At 39.4% G+C, this 20,896-nt stretch overlaps 1 protein-coding gene across 17 annotated transcripts in view; it reads left to right on the top strand.

Annotated features, from left to right (window-relative positions):
• Positions 1-20,896, top strand: part of LOC105915432 (C-myc promoter-binding protein) — a 101,221-nt gene that overhangs the window by 47,534 nt on the left and 32,791 nt on the right. For 9 of the 17 annotated variants that reach the window (XM_036135943.1, XM_036135947.1, XM_036135944.1 and 6 more), the window contains exons 10-17: positions 78-253; positions 1,429-1,529; positions 5,465-5,680; positions 9,046-9,191; positions 13,635-13,768; positions 14,803-14,935; positions 15,856-16,062; positions 16,160-16,288. In XM_036135943.1, the coding sequence (XP_035991836.1) occupies positions 78-253; positions 1,429-1,529; positions 5,465-5,680; positions 9,046-9,191; positions 13,635-13,768; positions 14,803-14,935; positions 15,856-16,062; positions 16,160-16,288 (1,242 nt within the window). Of the gene's footprint in view, positions 1-77; positions 254-1,428; positions 1,530-5,464; positions 5,681-9,045; positions 9,192-9,364; positions 9,404-13,634; positions 13,769-14,802; positions 14,936-15,855; positions 16,063-16,159; positions 16,289-20,896 lie in introns of all 17 variants that reach the window. The other 8 variants (XM_036135951.1, XM_036135940.1, XM_036135945.1 and 5 more) reach the window with 1 other exon arrangement.

Here is a 20,896-nt window from a genome sequence, read left to right on the forward strand (position 1 = left end):
GGTGCGAATACCTGTTTGTATATTGAAACGTCGTAATCGAGGGTGACTGGAGTTTGTGTTTCTGTGCTCCACCTCAGATGATCTTTCCTTTCCACTGGCCGTGTCCGTACATCCCCCTGTGCCCCCTGGCCTTGGCCGACGTGCTGAGCGCCCCCTGCCCTTTCATCGTCGGCGTGGATTCTCGTTACTTTGACCTGTATGACCCTCCGCCTGACGTGAACTGTGTGGACCTGGACACAAACACCATCTTCCAGTAAGCAGAGTCTCTAAAGCAGGGGTGTCAAACATACGGCCCGCGGGCCGGATCCGGCCCGCCAAACAATTTAGTCCGGCCCTGTGGCTAAATGCATTATCATTATTTAAAAAATAATGATAATGCCACATTGCCAGACAGTGTCCTGTCTGGCAATGTGGCAATAAGAATTGTTGTCTTAATACCAAAAAGAGCTCATCAGATTTGACTTTCACAAGTGGAGCAGTACTGCTTTTGCCATAGTGCTCTGCATGAATAGTTTTATTATGATTCATGCAGGGAATATCTCAAATGATATGGACACTACAGTGGGAAAGTAGGAGAGGAAAGGGAAAACAAGAAGAACAAAAAGAAAAGGTGAAAAAAAGAGGACATAAAAGGAAGAGAATGATAAAACAATTATTGAAAAAAACATGTACTTCGTTTAATTGAAAATATGCAGTTCCTATATTGTGTTTTTAATTAGCAGATTAAGCTTCAGGTGTGGAAAAATTTTAATAATTTCTTAATTTTTATCTGTTTGATGTATTTTGTCATGTAGGACAGTGTTTTTAAGTTCCAAAAAATGTGAATAAATGTTTTTCAACATTGCATAATCACTGTGATCAGTTCTTATGCATAATGCACAAGGTAATGTTTAACTGAGTAAAAGTATTGTTGAAATTGCACATACTTTTATTAAAAACGCTGAGGTTATTCATAATATATTGTGTAAAAGTGAAATTAATTTAATATAAAAATCAACAACAAGTCCGCATTTATTAGTTGTATTTAATCTTGCAATGAGTTTACTCGTGTGGCCCTCTTGAGATCAGATTAAGCTGAATGCGGCCCCTGAACCAAAATGAGTTTGACACCCCTGCTCTAAAGCCTAAAATTAAATCAGTGAAGCAGAGTTTTTTTTTCCCGGCTGAACATGTCGTCCACAAAGCTGCATGTCATGAGTTTTTAAATTTAGAGACCAGGCGAGAAATCTTTTTATGTTTTTTATTCTGACTTGTTTAAAAAAAAAAAAATCACCAGAATACATTTTACCGGCATGTATAAACGTTGGTCAGCAGTGATTCACCTAAACTGTGGCCTTCTTACCTACCGGAGAGATTTAAGGTGGTCTGAACTTTAAAGTTCATGTTGCTGTTGGCCTACGAGCTCAGAGCGTCTCTTTGCTTTTTCAGCAACGACGATAAGCGGGCTCTCACATGGAAGATCCTGCCAAAGAAAGCCTGTAAAAACCTGATGAATGTGCTGAGTAATCTCCACCAGCAGCTGGTTGATGGTGAGTACTCGCTGTGGGTTTTCTCCCAATGTTTTCTTAGGTTTTAAATGAATCAAAGGTGTCAATGTTTATAGCTTTGTGTTTAAAACCAGTGATAAAAACCTGGGATGCTTAATTGTTTCTGTATTTTTTATCAGTGAGAATGCTATACAGTTTTCCTGTTTTTCTTTATTATTATTATTATTACGTACGTTTTTGTGCGTCTACTCCTGCATACTTCAACCGATTTCAACGATTTTCATACCAAAACGTTCGGCTCGTTCTCGACATTACTGCTATATCTCATGGTTATGGTACCTTTTTATACTTTTTGAAGTATTTGTACTTTTTGTGCGTTTTTTGCTCCCATTGAAATGAATGCAAATTCCTTCAAATTCTTCAAATTTTTCATATTCCTTCAAATTCTTACTGATTCTTCTTATTGTTCAAATTCTTCAAATCTTTCAAATTCCTTCAAATTCTTCTGATACAACTGATATTACTACTACTACTACTACTACTACTAATGATGCCACTACTGCTGCTTCTGCTACTACTACTGATACTACAACAACTACTACTGATACTACTACTATTACTACTACTAATACAACTACTACTACTAGTAGTACTACTGATACTACTACTACTACTACTACTACTACTACAAATTCCTTCAAATTCTTAAATTTTTTTATATTCCTTCAAATTCTTAAATTTTTTCTATTTTTTACATTTTTTTCAAATACCGGTACTTGAAATTTTTCGAATTCCTTCAAATTCTTCTGATACAACTGATTTTACTACTACTACTACTACTACTACTACTACTACTACTACAGATACTACTACTACTACTGATACTACTACTACTACTAATGATACTACTACTACTACTACTAATGATACCACTGCTGCTACTGCTACTACTACTGATACCACAACAACTACTACTGATACTACTACTATTACTACTACTAATACAACTACTACTACTAGTAGTACTACTACTACTACAAATTCCTTTAAATTCTTCAAATTCCTTCAAATTCTTACTGATTCTTCTTATTGTTCAAATTCTTCAAATCTTTCAAATTCCTTCAAATTCTTCTGATACAACTGATATTACTACTACTACTACTACTACTACTACTACTACTACTAATGATGCCACTACTGCTGCTTCTGCTACTACTACTGATACTACAACAACTACTACTGATACTACTACTATTACTACTACTAATACAACTACTACTACTAGTAGTACTACTGATACTACTACTACTACTACTACTACAAATTCCTTCAAATTCTTAAATTTTTTTATATTCCTTCAAATTCTTAAATTTTTTCAAATTTTTACATTTTTTTCAAATACCGGTACTTGAAATTTTTCGAATTCCTTCAAATTCTTCTGATACAACTGATTTTACTACTACTACTACTACTACTACTACTACTACTACTACTACTACTACTACTACAGATACTACTACTACTACAGATACTACTACTATTACTGATACTACTACTACTACTAATGATACCACTGCTGCTACTGCTACTACTACTGATACCACAATAACTACTACTGATACTACTACTATTACTACTACTAATACAACTACTACTACTAGTAGTACTACTGATACTACTACTACAAATTCCTTTAAATTCTTCAAATTCCTTCAAATTCTTTAAAAACTGATACTACTACTACTATTGATAGTACTACTACTGATACTACTAGTACTACTACTACTGATACTACTAGTACTACTACTACTGATACTACTAGTACTACTACTACTGATACTACTACTACTGATACTACTACTACTACTACTACTACTGATACTACTAGTACTACTGCTACTGATACTACTACTACTACTACTACTACTACTACTGATACTACTACTACTACTACTACTACTACTGATACTACTACTACTACTACTACTACTACTACTGATACTACTACTACAAATTCAAATTCTTCAAATTTTTCAAATTCTTCAATGTTTTTCAGCTACTTCTTCTCTTCTGCATGGATCTTCTGCATCTTCTCCTCCAATCATTCTGCAGATTAGCATTCTCACTCGCTGTTATGCAGGAACAGCTTTTTCTATTTTTTTTTTAACATTCTGTTTTATTCCTACTTCTCTCCCTTCAGCGAAGTGACAGTAAGAAAAAAAAATCACCCGTCATGGGATGATATCCTAATCAGCGCCCGCTCCGTTCTTGTCCCCCTTCTCTGCCGTTTCAGAAGCTCAGCCGCTGTGAGGCTATCAGAAACAGCTGCTTATTCAGCCGTACTTATTGAATAAATGAATTTTCTGATTCAGTGAACTTGAAAATGGCCTCTATTGTTGCCAGAAGTCTGAAATTTGATAATTGAAAGTTTTTAGGTGAGTTTTACGTCCTGTTGGGACAAGCAGGTATAAGTTTGAGCTTCGTTGTTTTAAACATGTATTTCTAATTCTCATTTGATATGGTTAAAAACTACCTAAATACTTCTTTCTCTGCTTGGACATTAAATCTGTGAATACAGTCGGCATCAGACATTTAGATTTTCTCAATCATGTCGCATGAATGACGTCAGACTGGATGGGCAGGTCAGTGTTGTAGTGAAATCCAGCTTTTTTTCCCCCCCATGCTGTCGAGAGATGACACCAAAACAGCAATCCATGCCTTTGTTACAACTTGGCAAGATTACCGTAATTATTAAATTCAATTTTATTTATATAGCGCCAATTCATGAAACATGTCATCTCAAGGCACTTTCCAAAATTATTATTTGTACCTTGGAGTGAGTTAGTCGTCCTTATCGTGTCTTCAGTTGAGGCTTTTAACTGGAACACAAATAGTATAATTTTATCCTCTCTGCACTGGTTGCCTGTCCATTTTACAGTTCACTTTTTTCTCTTTTAATTCTTCTTAAGTCTTAAATGCTCCTGTATCTCTCTGAGCTGCTGCACATGGACTCCCTCCTGCTAGATCCGGCTTTTGCCGTTGCAAATCCCAAATTATGGACCACTTTGCGGTTGCAAATTAGAAAATTCTCCTAAATCTGTCTGTGTCGCATTTTCATGTTGCTACTTTTACTCAGATTTGAATTCTACTTGTAACTGTTTTAAGTTCTGATGTTTTATTCATTTCAATTATTCTTTTAATTTAGCACCTTGGTCAGTGCCTGCTGTTTTTTAAAGTGCTTTATAAATTAAGTTGGCTTGACTTGGTGTATAGCACCATATGTGCCACTGGTTAAATTTGAAATAAGCAATTAGAAGTTCAAATAAACTGTTTATGAATGCAGCTTTCACTACTTTTTTTTACATTTCCCTGAAAAGGTATCTGGCCCCTTATACATTTCACTTCAAATATTTAAATATTTTAAAACCAGACAAAGGTTATCTGAGTAAATACAAAAAGTAGTTTTGAAATGATTGTTTCGTGTGTAAAGGGAAAAGAAAGCTATCCAAAGCAACCTGAAAAATGTCTCCTTCCCTTCACAAATTAACGGTTTACACACGTTTTTAGAAATCTGGGTTCAGTTTCAGCAGCCAAGCCCAGACTTGATTATTTCCAGACCTGCAGAAGCAACAATCACTTCTACTGAACCCGTCTGACAACACGAAGTAGGCTAAACGATCAAAGGAATTAGCTCAACATTTAAAACAGCTTTCTGTATTGAGGTTATTATTTTCTAATATTGAAATTAGTGAGGGTTAGCGTGACAAAAAAGCAAAAACTTTTAAGGCACAAACTTTTTTGGAGCCCTGTGTGGCATGGTAGCCATTTAGATGTTTAATTTTTCCAGATTGGAGCTCTAAACCTCCAGAACTACCGACCAGAACTAGGGCTGACCCAAAATATCCAGCCACTATTCTTGCCTGAAGCTAACAGTTAATTGCTGTTTTTTAATTGCCGATGTATCTCCGTCTCACCAGGTCAGTTCCGGGCGGACGGGCTGCTAGAGATGAGCATGAGCGACTCGCCAGAGCTGAGCTGTGGGAAGAGTCTCCACATGCTGGAGCTGGAGATCCAGGAAGCCTTCCTGCGCTTCATGGCAGCTATCCTAAAGGGTTACCGCTCCTTTCTGCGCCCGATCACACAGGCTCCCTCGGAGAAAGCCACAGACGCCAGCTCGCTCTTCGACTTACAAGGTATCAGCGAATCATGATCAAAATGGTTTCAAACCAGCTCGCCGTGTGAAGCCGGAGATCAGGTTGACAAAGGAAGAAGGGCTGAATGAATTATCCCAGCTCTCCTTTTCCCCAGCAGCCTTTTCAAAGTCTTCAAACAGGAACCATAACAAGTCCACTACAGAGTAATGAGGCACTTTTTCCTCTGATGGCTTTCCAGCGTCGGAAGACTTCTTTAGAAAAATACAAACGCAGCATATCACATGTCGAAACCAAGAGTTGTGTGTTTTTATCATAAACAGTCACCCACTTATACCCAACGAGGATTTTGAGATGAATTACCTTCATATTTTTTTGTTTTTATTCCCTAAACCATAAAGTTATTTTGCTGAGAGTTGTGGAAATGAGGAGTTTCTGGAAAAACTACATTTGCGTCTGTTGCATCTTTACTTTGAAAGAAATGGAAAATCATAAAATTAGCTTTTATCTGTATGGAAAACAGAAAATAGAGAATGGAAAATGTTTTAGTTTCCACATGACTAATAATAATATTAAGAATGAAGTTCTTTTTTTTAATTAAATTTTTATTTAACTTCAGTTTGTGTCAAACTCATTGACTCTTTCTGACTCTTAGATCAGGGTTATAAAGTTTTATTCTCTGCTCCAACTAGGTCTTGTTTAGACACCAAAGTGTTAAAACTGCCAGTTTAAGAAAATCAACAAGAATTTCAGAGTTAAAGTATGAAAGATCAGAAAGTGTTATTCTCTTTGTAAATAAAGCTGGTTTTTAATTGGTCACGATGCCAGTAAATATATAAATAGGTAAACTCCAACATTTGTGAAATAGCTTTTTATGTGCTGTTTTATTACTTGGTAATAAAAGCTCAAATTGGTAAATGTTTTTTTCAGTAAAGGTCTGGAATACTATCAAAATAAATAATAATTATAGTCATCAAATTGGGCAGAAAACCAAGAAATTGAAGTCTGAAGGGGTGTGCAATTTTAAAATGGAAAATGTGTGGAAATCCTGAGTTTTGGCTCTTTTTTAAAAGGAGGTTGAATTATTTAATATTTGCAGAGAGATTGTGTATGATTGAAAGTTTGGGAACAGAAGGTTCTGGCTGTTAACGCCAGGGTTAAAAAAGATTTTGGCATGTTTTTCACAGACTGCCACTAGATGTAAACTAAATAACAAATCCATGCGGTATAACTAAACTGTGAAGAAAATGTCTACAAAGAATCTAAAACAAAAGTATTCCCATGTGTCATATTGCCATAATCCTGGGGAAATGCAGGATGAGTTGGAAAAATAACCAATCAGACCTAATAATGTTGAGTGGCAGCAAGTAAACGACGGTACAAGGTGGAGTTCACCTGTTTTGGTGCAGTTTTGCAGCTAAATGGACCAATTTTGTTTCTTTAAATTGGGAAGAAAGTAAGCAGGAGATCAAAACTCAAAACATTTTGCATTGCATGTGGAGCAACAATAGCACTGCAGCTGCATAGTGCTTCAAAGATCTACATCCAGCCTGTAAAAAAAAAAAAAGCCAGTGAGAGCTGGTTCTGATTACAAGCTGAGGAAACATCCTGGTTGCATCAACGGACGATCACTTCAGCCAAGGTCATGTCCAGTTGGATCTGTGGTCTGAGCCATTCAGCACACAGCAGTGTCAATATGTTACATAATGATCTGAGCAGAGACGGAACAGGGTGTCCATCATGTGTGAATCACTCTAATAACAAAAACAAAAATCACTGTAATGATACCATTTGATGTTTTTCTCCTTAAGGCTAAAAATGTGTTTTATGCTATGCTGCAGTATTTAGCGCCATCTCTCTACAGGGCTGAGTCCGACGTGCGGTTTTGATTTGTACTTTGTGAGCACTCCGGTAGTATCAGCGTGTCGGGCCGTACAGTGTGTGTCCATCTGTTGTAGAAATCTTAGCTGAGATCTAGAAGTGTTTTCTGAAAACAGAAATTTGTCTGGCAGCTTATAGCTCTTAAAAGAGGGTTTGAAAGTCCTAAAGAGTGTTGCTCAAATTGTAATGCACTAAATAAAGTATATAGATGAAAATGCTTTTATATTATGACTGATTTTCTTTGTTTAAAGGATATTATATACATTTAAGGACTTTTAGGCTGCACAACTAATCAATCGCAGACGTTTGCAATTTTTGGCTATGTAACAATTAGTGAATCAGACGCGTCTTTTAGGTGTCAATAAAATGTTTAAAGTGGGTTTGCTCCACATGGAAAGGAAGACTGTTGCAGCAGTGAGATAATCTCATTTTATTACTTGTTTTAGAGTTATATAATCATACTGTTTTACCAGAAACTTTCAGGAATCTCACCACAGCATTAAGTTCTGGTCAATCAGTTTAATACATAGACATGTTTGTTGGTTGCACTTTATGTTCAACAATGATTGATGTCCAAATCAGTAATAAAAACATTAAAAGTTATTCTTTTAAACAGTACTTGTTTACAAACATCTTTATCTAGAGGGCATTTTTGTTGCTTGTGGTTAATGCAGAGAAAAGTTAGAATTAAATCACAATTTTGGTTGAAAGGCAGAACGCAGTCATTTCTGCTCAGAGTTGAGGCGCAGCGGCTCTTTTAGCACCTGATCTGCACAGCGATGAAACAGATTAATTTGTTGTTTGTGTATGTTTAAAAAGACTTGATAAATTAAACTGAAAAAATAACCACAATAAATCTCAACATTAAGATAAAAAAAAAAATCGCAATTGGTTTATTTTCCAAAATCGTTCAGCCCACGTATTTCAGTTAAGTTTTGTAAAGATCCAACATTTGTTTTGTCATAGAATCATTTTACTAAGCTGTTTACTAAGCACATGATTGTATTTCAGATAGGGGAAATAACAGAAGCCAACAACTGTGGAACGAGTCATTATTTACTTAATATCCTCCACAGGACACTGAGGAAGGGATGTTTCTATGTTGGAAGAAAGAAATTACACAGTGTAGAAGCTGGGCGGGGCTTTGGGTTAGAAAATAACTGACCGGCCGTGCTTACAAGTGTCCTCTGTCACGATTAAAATATTTATCAGCAGCAGGAAGCTCTCGGCCGAGGCTTATTACTCAGCTAAGCTGCTTTCAGCATCTATTATGGAGGCTTTTCACGATGTTCGCGCGCAGCCTAGCTTGGCCATTCCACTCATAACAGTGTGCCGTGCATTATCCGAATATTTTTATGGCCTTTTAGGGAATAATGGAGTCTTTAACCACACAATCACACACCTTTTTGGAGGAAGTCAGTTAATTGTTCCTGTTGGGACCAATCACACCGATCAGATCTCTGCACAAATACGAGCACGCTGTAACTTCAGTGCAGTTTTTAAAGTTTGGTCTTTTCTGTCTGCAGGATTCCTGAAGAGCCGCGACCGCTCGCACCAGAAGTTCTACTCCCTCATGACCAAGACCCAGATGTTCATCCGCTTCATCGAGGAATGCTCGTTCGTCAGCGACAAAGACACCAGCCTGGTGTTCTTTGACGACTGTGTGGACAAAGTGAGTGACATTGTGGTCCATTTTTATTTTAAACGCATAAAAATGAAGAAGCAAACTTTTCCTTTTCTGGTTCTGCTTTGGTTTGGAGTACGTCAGCAAACTCCCCCTCAAGCCCTCTCTACTTTCAAGTTAAGTTTTCTTCTATGTCTCCTCTTGCTTCCTCTTGTGAGCAGCTTTACAACTCAGAACGGAGCACAGAGAAAGGAGGGAAGGTAAGCCTGCTAGCGCCCAGATGTGCATGACCCGTGCAAATAACCAAATCACTTTGGGTGAATTGCAAAAATAGAGCTAAAAACAAGTAAAATTTTCTTGAAATGAATGTATTTACCCTTGATTTGAGCAGGTAAATAAGACTATTTGCCAATGGAATAAGATTTTAGCACTTAAAATAGGAAGATTTCATCTCCATCATCTTATTTCAAGTACAGTATATCTAATTATCTTATTTTAGGGGTAAAAATACCCATTCCATTGGCAAATAATCTTATTTACCTGCTCAAACCAAGGGTAATTACATTAATTTCAAGAAAATTTTACTTATTTTTAGTTCTCTTTTTGCAGTGTGTAAATGCATAGAACAGCTAACCAAAGTTCTTTAGAGGAACTGTCCAAACCTGTCGACCCGGTTTAAGTTTCCTTTTTACATGGTTGCGTTCGGGCTGCATCAGCATCCTTGGTTTGCTGCATTTTTAATGTTCATTTAGGTATTCACAGCATGATTTATAGTTGCTGCCACAGCAGTTTCTCCTGCATGTGTGAAGGAACTGTTTTAGGTCATCTGTTCAGCTTTCTGCTAAATATTGCACGAGTTTAGTTTCATCTTATTTAATCTTTCTATTGTCTCTGCGCAACATTTCGGACGTTCTTTTTTTTTTTTTTTACCCATGAGGTGTGTTGAAGGTTAAACGTCATGTGTTTGCAGTTTTAGGACCCAAGCAGCAACTATTTTCCCTGAGTCACATCCATGGGTCGCTGGTTTTAGCAGCTTTAAAATAGACCGGCCGTAATTCAGATTTAGTGGGAATGAATCCGGAGCATTCTTGTGCTCCCAGAGCTGCAGCTGGGTGGGTTAGGGTGTCCTGATCCCCTCCTGGTTCTCCGTACGCACGATAAAATCCTCAGCTTTTTTTTATTAGCTCTGGCCGCGTCATTTTATGTCCTCTCATGTGAACAAATGTCCAACTCTTAGCACACACAGATCATTCAAGTAGAGAAAAACCAGCTTAAGGTTCTTTGATCTCTGAAGGAGGGAAGCTTGTTGTACCAAGTGAGCTTTTAAGAGCTTTTTTCACTGCATTAATAAGTATTAATCATTAAAATAAAGATCAAAAGTAAACACAAACACTTTTAATTTTCACAGCTGAACGCATTCTTCAAATTATTACGGTAAATTTATTGTTTTGGCAGCATCATCAAAATATATTCAAAACGGGAAAGACAAGAGCTCATCCTGTTAAAGTAAGTTACATGTGTTTATTTTCACAAGTCAAAAAATAGCCGCAAGAAAATTGTTTTCCCGCCTAAACCTGGGATTATCTGCACTGTGCTGTTTTTAGTAAATGTACTGTATTACTTCTTGTGTTGTAAATTTGCCATCACTCAACAGGCTGTCATTTTTATTTTTGCTGCTATGTGTTTTATCCTTGTTAATATCTACGTGTTTCCACTTAATACCAGTACTTTGTTATTGAACTGATGAAAAGTCTCCGATAGTCTGGCCGACTCGACACAGAATTGGTTCCAACTAACCTGAACTAAACTTCTCAATCCCCCCAGAGTCCTGGTGGACAGGATTTAAGATCCCTCTTACTGTTTGTTCCACACAGATTATTAATGCGAGTAATCTTACTCACTAAATTGACTTTATTAAAGACTAGATTTGATTCGGATTGGATTAAAACGATAACTCAGAGAGTCCATGTCCTCTGGGAAGTACAAACCAGCTACCAGAGAAAAGCTGTAGATATTGCTCCCAATTAATCAGCAATAGGGACAATTTTTTGCCCTGATGATATTTTGCACCACTATTCGATTTTATTATCACCTATATATCCACAAATAAAAAAAAATTTTATTTTTTATTTTTTTCTGTAGTTCCGGAAACATCTCAATTAAAAGAGGAATTTTGGGATGACACAGATTCTCTCAGCAAGCATCTTTATCCTTCATGTTGCCAAAGTCTTACAATAACAACACTTCATATTTCCCAACAAGCTCTTATCCTTGTTGCTTTGCAGCTTCCAAAGCGCCTCGGAAAACTTTATCTGAAAGTAAACAGGAGGGGAAGAACAACGCCTAAGCTTTAATTTTATTTCCTTCTCTCTTGGGTGGCTCCAAACAGAAGAGCAGAAGGTTTTCTTCATTCTCCAATGATCAGACTCTTCCCCACTTTGAGTTTAACAGTCTTTAATTACCTCAGGCAAACTAGACTAAATTATGAACTTCAGGTCTCCCGTCCGTCTGGCATGGATAAATCATCATTAAGCACTTTTTAAATCACTCTGACTGCTAATGGATCTAAAAACTTGACTTTTTAGATCCACCATAAATCTCGGATCTGCAAAACACGATTTTTGCTTTTTTTCCCCTTGGTGTGAACTGCTATCTTCTGGGTTAGGAGCTGCTGCTGGTGTGCTGTTATAAACTCATATTTATAGTTATTTAATGCTTCTACACTGCAAAAAAAGGAACTAAAAGTAAGTAAAATGTTTAAAATGTGTTTATTTTTATTTAATTTGAGCAGCTAAACAGGACAATTTGCCAATGGAATGAGTATTTTTACCCCTAAAATAAGATAATTAGACATCCTGCTCTTGAAACAAGATGGAGATGAGTTATTCCTATTTTAAGTGCAAAAATCTCATTCCATTGGCAAATCATCTTATTTACCTGCTCAAATCAAGGAAAAATACACTCAGCTCAATCAAACTCTACATACTTTTTGTTCCCTTTTTGCAGTATAAATAAGCGATTGTAGGGCTTGTAACGGCCACGTACCAAACACGTCGTCTGTCCTAACTCACAGTAGGATGGAAATATTTGCACCTTTTTCTGAATGTATGTTTTTATTATGATTTTATCTTATTTTTATTATTTTATACAAATTTGATTCAAATTATCTAACAAACATGGGCGTCTTTTCTTGAAAAACATGCATAACTTTAGCAAAAAGATAAAAAGGAAAGTAATAATTATTATTTATAAAGCACTTTCATACAAAGCGCAGAACAATTACAATAAAAGATAAGACAAATAAAAACAGTACAGCTAAAAAACAAATGAAAGATAAAACAGTACAGCATGTCTAGATGATAAAATAATGACCTGTGTCAAAAAAAGCAGATTTGTGTAAGATAAATGACATTTTCCCTTTTCTAAAAGTTCCCTTTTAAGTTTTTTGTTTCATCATTGATGGCGATGTTTAGAAATAATGGCGGTTGATGGCGAATACTCCATGAAAATAAATGTAATTTTATTCTAAATGACGGCTCTGGGTCTCAGAATTGGTTCTTGGTCGCTGTTTAAAGTGACCCGGCTGTGGAGATCTCCTGGGCATTCTCCTCCTCCTCTTCATCCTCTTCATCAGCGTACCTGGGCTGCTGACCTAGATGACGCCCTAGCGTTTGAACTGGACGCGTCGTCGTTCGCTGGGTGGGACGGAGACAAAGCGTCCACGTTGTTGGGTCTCTGCCTTCCAGCCGAGCTGACGAATGTTTTCTGGAGGATTAGGAGTCAGCGGTGCCGAATCCGCCATGGACGGCTATACAGCCGGTTCTCCGTCCCCTTTTAGTTGTTCTACTCCCCCCAGGAGACCTTCACACTTAGACACACGATCAGACCTGTGATGTCACCCGGCTCTTGTCCAATCAGATGCTGCAGGTCTCTGTCTGCTCAGTGTTGATGACTGAGAACCGCTGGAAGAAGAGCAGGAAAAGTGTGAGAGGCTGTAGCTCAGGCTGCTGCCTGGTTTCTATTAAAAGAGCTTCATCCGTCTTCATTAGGGGCTGCTTGTCTTTGTCCTGCTCTCTTTGGTTTCCACTTTCTGTTGCGTCATTAGTATCATTAGTTCTGTAATGGATGTGAAGGTGTTTATTGCTCCACTTTGTGTCCGGGTGCCATTTGCAGAGACGTCTGCAGAGGTAGAGGGAGTAGCACAGAGAGAGAAGGAGGGGGGCAAGGAAAACTAGGTCATATACCGTCACCCTCCCTTATCTCTCTCACCTTCACCACAGCGTTAAATTATTCTGAAGAGGTATTTTTAGGAACAAAAGCCTAATTGGTGTTTTCACCTAACACTGACCCATGCAGACCGACGTCCTCCTGATTTAGGAGGACGCTCTTCACCTGCTCAGCGCCACATCGCCTGTTTTCCACTAGTTGAGGCAGACGAGAGGGTTGCAACTCTGCAACTCTCCCGTCACGTTTGTGTGCTGCGTCCTGCAGGTGGAAGGCGAGCGGCCGGACGAGGCCAGACTGATCGAGATTGACGAGTCGCAGCGCAGCGAGCACACGGTCTTCATCACACCCCCAGAGCTGCCGCCTCTGCCGGATGGGGAGGAGTATCCACTGTGCTACAGGTACGAACTGGACCTGCTGGAGGTCTGTTCAGTGATCTGCCTGATGATTTCCTGAGGGAAAAAAAAAAGGTTCCTGTGGCGACACTTTTCAATCCTAAAGGATGACATAGAAAGTACTCCTGGGTCAATGTGAGCTTCTGAGCTTTCTGTGTCTCTGCTCTGTCTTCTCTAAGCCCCAGTGGGTGGAGGCAGATGAGCGTTCACACTGAGCCTGGTTCTGGTTCTGTTGGAGGTTCTCCTCCCTGTTAAAGGGGAGTTTTCCTCTCCACTGTCGCTTCATGCATGCTCAGTATGAGGGATTGCTGCAAAGCCATCAACAATGCAGACGACTGTCCACTGTGGCTCTACGCTCTTTCAGGAGGAGTGAATGCTGCTTGGAGAGACTTGATGCAACCTGCTGGGTTTCCTTAGAGAGGAAACTTTCTTACCAACCTGGAGGATCTGATCCAATTTGATGGAATTTGACTTTGGAAAGAACCTTAAGATAAGATAAGATAAGATAAGATAGGCTTTATTGATCTCACAATGGAGAAATTCACTTGCCACATCGGCTCATACAAGAAGGTGCAGAGTAGGAAAGTTGCATTCAGTTATATACAGTGAATCTTCATATATACAATGGATCAAAAAGGATACAAAAAATACAAAAAGAAATAGGAATGGGCATATGATGTCTTATTTACATACATAGATGATGTGTATCATGAATTGGTGCTAAATAAAATAAAATTGAATGGAATTAAAGGAGCACATGGTTGTAGTAATGTACGGTATTAAACTATTCCTTACAGTGTTTTACCAAGCAGCCTAATATTTCCTAATATTCATCTTGATCAATAGTTTTCAGGGCTGTTAAGGGTCTTTTAAACATTTTCTTTGGAAATTTTTCCGTTTTTTTTTTTTTTTTTTACCCCATTCCTGTCCAGTTTTTTGGACTTAACCAAGACGGCTTGTTGTGCAACACGGAAAATAAACCATGAAAATAACATTGCGGTGTGATGATCTACATCTGATTTCTGGCTGTTCTCCCACAGGTATGATGGCTTTCCGGTGTTAACTCTGGAACTGTTCGACCCTGTGGAGGGGCTGCGGACGCCCTCGTCCCGCCTCGCCGCCAAACACAGCTGTCCCACCAGCCCCGCCCCGATGTTCAGACGGACCAAACAGGTGAGAGCAGTTCACCTGTTTCTTTTATTTTTTTTATTTGTTTTATGTAATATTTAAATTTTCTGAGACACTGATTTTTGGGGCCTTTATTAAATTTAGGTAATGTTCATAAAAATTAAAAGAAATACAGTCTTGAAGTAATTCACACTAAGTAAAGAATCTATATACGAGTTTCCCGTTCTAAAAAGTTCATAACTTTTTTTTATTTTAACCCTACTTGTATAGCTTCTTAAAGGCATACTATGCAACATTTTTCAGTTAATTAATGTGTTCCATACCGTTTTGGATGATTAAATGAGTCATTTCAGGTCGAACAAAGGTTTTCTCGGCCGCCCTGGTGGTCTGTGGGGGAAATACCGCACTTGAAATTGCAGGAGCCCTCGGCCCGCACACACAGGCTCAGAAGTCTCGTGCACCGCGAGAGTCGGTCTTGCTTTAGAGAACTCCATGTGTTTTTGCCCTGCTATTCACTATATGCACGCGGAAAGCAACAACAAAGAACCGCGTGTTAATGTCAAATAAACATGCAAGCATATCGAGTTTTATCATTATTATTATTATTATTATTATTATTATTATTATTATTAATTTATTTTATTTTTTTGAATGTTGGCGAGGCGGTAGCGTGAATTTGGCGAGGCAGCTGCCTCGCCAAGATAGCACTGCAGGAAACCCTGATGTTCATACTTTCACTGTGTTAGTCATTGTTTGTACTGCCGTTTTTTCCACTTTTCGTTGCGTTCGCCTGTCTGCTAAACTCAAAACAACCGCGCCTGGCTTGTTGGAGAAACCAGAACAGCTGAGCATCTTTATGACAGTGCACTTTTACTTTCGCCCTCTGGGGGGAGCCTCGCTGGAAAATCAACCCCGGTTGCATAGTATACCTTTAATAAACAAACGGGTCTTACTTCTATCCCCAGGAGATCAAATCGGCGCAGAAGATAGCCAAGAAGTCGTCGTCCATCCCTCAGCTGTGGTCCAAGTGCCTGCTGCGTCACTGTTACGGCCTGTGGTTCATCTGTCTGCCGGCGTACGTGAAGGTGTGTCACTCCAAGGTGCGGGCGCTCCGCACCGCCTACGACGTCCTCAGGAAGATGCAGGCGAAAAAGCTGCAGCCTCCCGATGAGGTACGCCGGTCGTTACCTGTATCTGTGCCTCCCTGTCGCTCTCTCCGTTCGGTGCGTCTAACCTCCCACCTGAACGACCACACCTGTTCACACACAGGTGTGCTACCGGGTCCTGATGCAGCTGTGTGGACAGTATGGCCAGCCTGTTCTGGCTGTCAGGGTCCTCTTTGAGATGAAGAAGGCCGGCGTTCACCCCAATGCCATCACTTATGGCTACTACAACAAGGTATGTGTTAGGGCTGAACCATTTTGGAAAATAATCTAATTGCGATTATTTTCTTAATATTGCTATTTAATGCGGGTTTTTTTTTTTTTCAGTTTCATTTATCATGTCTTTCTAAACATATACAAACAACAAATCAATCTGTTTCATCGCTGTGCAGATCAGGTGCTAAAAGAGCCGCTGCGTCTCAACTCTGAGACTTTTCTCTGCATTAACCACAAGCAACAAAAATGGCCTCTAGATAAAGATGTTTGTAAACAAGGACTGTTTAAAAGAATAACTTTTAATGTTTCTATTAATCAGAATATTATTCAAGAGAACATCTTTTAATTGATTTGGACATCAGTCCTTGTTGCACATAATGGTGAGATTCCTGAAAGTTTCTGGTAAAACAGTTTGATTATATAAACTCTAAAACAAATAATAAAATTAGATTATCTCACTGCTGCAACCGTCTTCCCTTCAAAATGGAGGAAAACCCACTTTAAACATATTACTGACACTTAAAGGACGGGTCTGATCCACTAATTGTTACATAGCCAAAAATTGCAGACCTCTGCGATTTGGAAATTGCGATTAATGTGTTCCATACCGTTTTGGATGATTAAATGAGTCATTTCAGGTCGAACAAAGGTTTTCTCGGCCGCCCTGGTGGTCTGTAGGGGAAATACTGTACTTGCAATGGGGTACCGCGCACGTGACGTCACCGTCTCAAGAGCAACGCCCCTTTTGCGGCTTAGGTAGGGCACACAGGAGAGAACGCACGGATAACCCAGCTATTACACGCACAACAGAACCAGCGATATGACCGACTTTACAGCCGTTAAACTTTCCCAAGACGATGTCCCAGGCGCACGGTTTACTGGTCGCACTGTTGAAGAACACACCAACCTTCAGCTCAAACGATGGCTTGAGTGTTGAGGGCTTAAAAAGACTGGAAAACGGGCCGAGTTGATGAACGGTAAGCTTTGTTTTTTTTTCCTGCGCGGCGATCATGGCAGCGTCGGCCATTTTTTTGTTGTTGTTGTTTGCAATCACCGTCCAGGAATGGGTATATGTTTAATGTTTGTCTCATTTGAAATGTTTTTGAGTAACCTGGTAGCAGGCTATCATGTTAGCGCCTGCTACCATGATAGCCTATATGCTATCATGGTAGCAGGCGCTACTTTATTAACATGTCGGCCACCAAAATACTCTTACCTTGACTTGATGTCGCTGGAATTGGGTCAGGATGTTCTTCGGTTGGGCCCTTTCCTCCGACAAAATGCTTGCTACATATGTACTTGAATTTGGTAACTTTTTCCGGGTTGAACTGTTGTGTAGGCCGACCGCACCGGTGAACCCAGCGCACACATTTCTCCTTGGCAGTCTTGAAGAAAACATCCTTCATATGCGGCCGATCAGCGTACCTCGAGTCGCTGTTGCACGTTCCATAGCAACAATGTTTAAAAACCATGGTCTTAGATTTGGAAAAAACAGTCGTTTACCGAGTAAAACCTAGGCTAACGCACGTCTCTTTTACAGCAAAACAGCGGCGGGTTTCCGGAGTTTGCCCCACTGCGTACCACGTGATGTGACGTCATCGTGACGTTGTGTTTCTAAAAATAGTTCGCGCGCGGTACCCCATTGCAGGAGCCCTCGGCCCACACACACAGGCTCAGAAGTCTGGTGCAAGACCGCGAGAGTCGGTCTTGCTTTACGGCGAGAACTCCATGTGTTTTGCCCTGCCATTCACTATATGCACGCGCGAAAGCAACAACAAAGAACCGCGTGTTAACGTCAAATAAACATGCAAGCATATCGAGTTTTATTATTATTATTTTTTATTTTTTTTATGTTGGCGAGAAGCTACTGCGGCGGCGGCGAGGTGGCGGCTGCGGCTTGGCGAGGCGGTGGCGGTAGCGTCTCGCCAACATAAAATAATAATAATAATAATAATAATAATAATAATAATAAAACTGGCGAGGAGGCGGCCGCGGCGGTGGCTTGGCGAGGCGGCGGCGGTAGCGTCTCGCCAACATAAAATAATAATAATAAAACTGGCGAGGCAGCGGTGGCGGCGGCGGCCTCGCCAAGATAGCGCTGCGGGAAACCCTGATATTCATACTTTCACTGTGTTAGTCATTGTTTGTACTGCCGTTTTTTCCACTTTTCGTTGCGTTCGCCTGTCTGCTAAGCTCAAAACAACCGCGCCTGGCTTGATGGAGAAACCAGAACAGCTGAGCATCTTTACGACAGTGCACTTTTACTTTCGCCCTCTGGGGGGAGCCTCGCTGGAAAATCAACCCCGGTTGCATAGTGTACCTTTAAGTCAGATTGTGTTTGTTCTGACTTGACAATAAAAAAGCAGAAAAAAAAAAGTAAATAAGTAAATGAACAGAGTGGTTTTGATTGTGGTTGGACTCAGTACTGCACCAAGTTGTTTGCCAAACTCCCCAACAAAAACTTAGAAAACGTAGAAAACGTCATTTTTTGATTAACCACTAGGGTAATCATTCATTTTGACAACACTGTATACAGATTGCATATTGCATATCCAGTTTTGTTTTCTTATTGCTGCATCCATTCCTGCAGCTACGCTTGGATGTTCATTTACATATTAATAATAAAAAGTAAAAGGTTATTATTAATATCTCTCTGAAGTTTGACTTTTGCACCGATACTTAGAGGCAACCAGACATCAGATTTTCTCCTCAATGAAAACCATGTTGAAGCTCATTATTGCACCTATATGGACCTTTAATATATTTGCATTGCACTAAATGGTTCATTTTCAATGGACATATATATGGATAAAGCAGCTAATCCCAATTTCTATAGATTTATATTCGATACTTTTATAAGTGACTAAAAGGTTTCTAAATATTTTTAAACCCTGGTATCTATACTTCTACTCGATAATAGATGTGAATACTTTTGACACCTCTGAAAAACTGGCACCAAATTAAAGCTTAGTGTGTTTTTTCCTGCAGGAATGTATACAGAACAATCATAAGTAAAAGTAACTTTAACATTCAGTTTTGCGACCTTTAATTTTAGCAATTTTAAAACAATTTAGAGTGAAAATAGATGAGATTAGATAATCTGCAGCATCTGCAAAAGAAGGTCTGGATAAGTATGGAAAAAGAACATGGATCCCATGCTGTGTATTTGAACCTGGGCTGCATGCAGGCACAGTTTTTAGCACTATTGCCTTTGAGCAAGAAGGATCTAGGTTCAAAACCCAGCATGTTACGGACAATGAATGAATACATTCATCGAAGACCTTTGTTTTTATGTTTTTAGAAACTGCTTAAAAATGACCAGGACATCTGGAAATCTGAGACTGGAGACGTAAATGTGTGGGAGATCTTGAAGAGAGTCTGAACTTATATCAGCTGATGAATGTAAAAAAGACAGCAGGGAAATGAATGATTACATCGTTTAAAGTGGAAATTATGTGAGTCGCTGCTTATCAGCCCTTCAGTGATTGTTTTAGTTCAGGAAGTCAAAACTTTAAACCTGTGACCCTGCTGCTTTGTGTGGAAAAATAAGAAGTGGACTGACTGTACGCTTGATGTCGGTTGCTTAAAGAAGCCCTTCACAGTTGTTACCCAGAATGCAGCACGGTGACGCGTCTGCAGGATCAGCTTCTGTGTGCTGTCACTCCTACATGCCAGGATGACTCAGGGCTCTGTTGCCACGTGTCCCTGACCTGGTGATCCGTGTTGTAAATGTGCCAGAGCAGCAGGTGTTGAGGGGGAGATGTGTCAGGATGCAGCGGTAAAGAAAACACTGACGGACATAAAAGTCTCAACTCAAGGCAACAAAACATTCATCTAATAATGAACTATGTGGAAAGAAAATGTATACATTAATTTCCTCATCCATCGGTTTCCACAGAGGTATTTGTCAGGACTGTCTTCTTGCTAAGCAGACCCGCATCTCTGTCTGCCAAGGCGTTGATTAGTGATGCGTTAGCGTGTCTGTACCCCGAGCGCCCGCCTAGAGCCAGCACAATAAATAACTACAAACGCGATAATCAGTTACTTCCTGGGGTCTTAGCGCCACTCTGTCGTCCAGCGGCGTTCAGACACACCCGAGTCAAATGGCTGGATTACCTCCAGCATGTCGTTAAATTCTGCAGGAGCCCGGTGCTGACACGTTCATCTCGTTTCCATCTGGAATACGTCTGGAAGATAATAGGAACAAGTCTGACGTCCCTGTCTCAGCATTGGGGTGTTTTCTGCAGAGAAGGACTTGTCTTCCTTTTTTATGTTGTTTCAAACTAACCTTCTGCCTCCAGGTGTCTGCTGCTTTGATTTTTCGTCAGAGCAACAGATTTTGAAAAGGGAATCCTTGTAGTGCAATAGATGTGGCGAGTTTCAACTTGAAAAATAAACGTTGCATCATTTTATGGAGTTAAGCCCAAAATTATAAATACGCCTCTCAGATTGCCCTTAAAAATCATTTTCATTCAACCAGGAAGTTTGTTTCTCATCAATCATAATACATAACGGGGTGCTGTAAAAGGAGTGTCAATGTCAAAGTTATGTATACCCTTCTAAATAATTATTGGACACATTAGGCCCTTTTCCGTTACACCTACAAAAAGCACACACTGCAAAAACG

This window comes from Fundulus heteroclitus, chromosome 4 (genome assembly GCF_011125445.2).
Source record: "Fundulus heteroclitus isolate FHET01 chromosome 4, MU-UCD_Fhet_4.1, whole genome shotgun sequence".
Lineage (NCBI taxonomy): Eukaryota > Metazoa > Chordata > Actinopteri > Cyprinodontiformes > Fundulidae > Fundulus > Fundulus heteroclitus.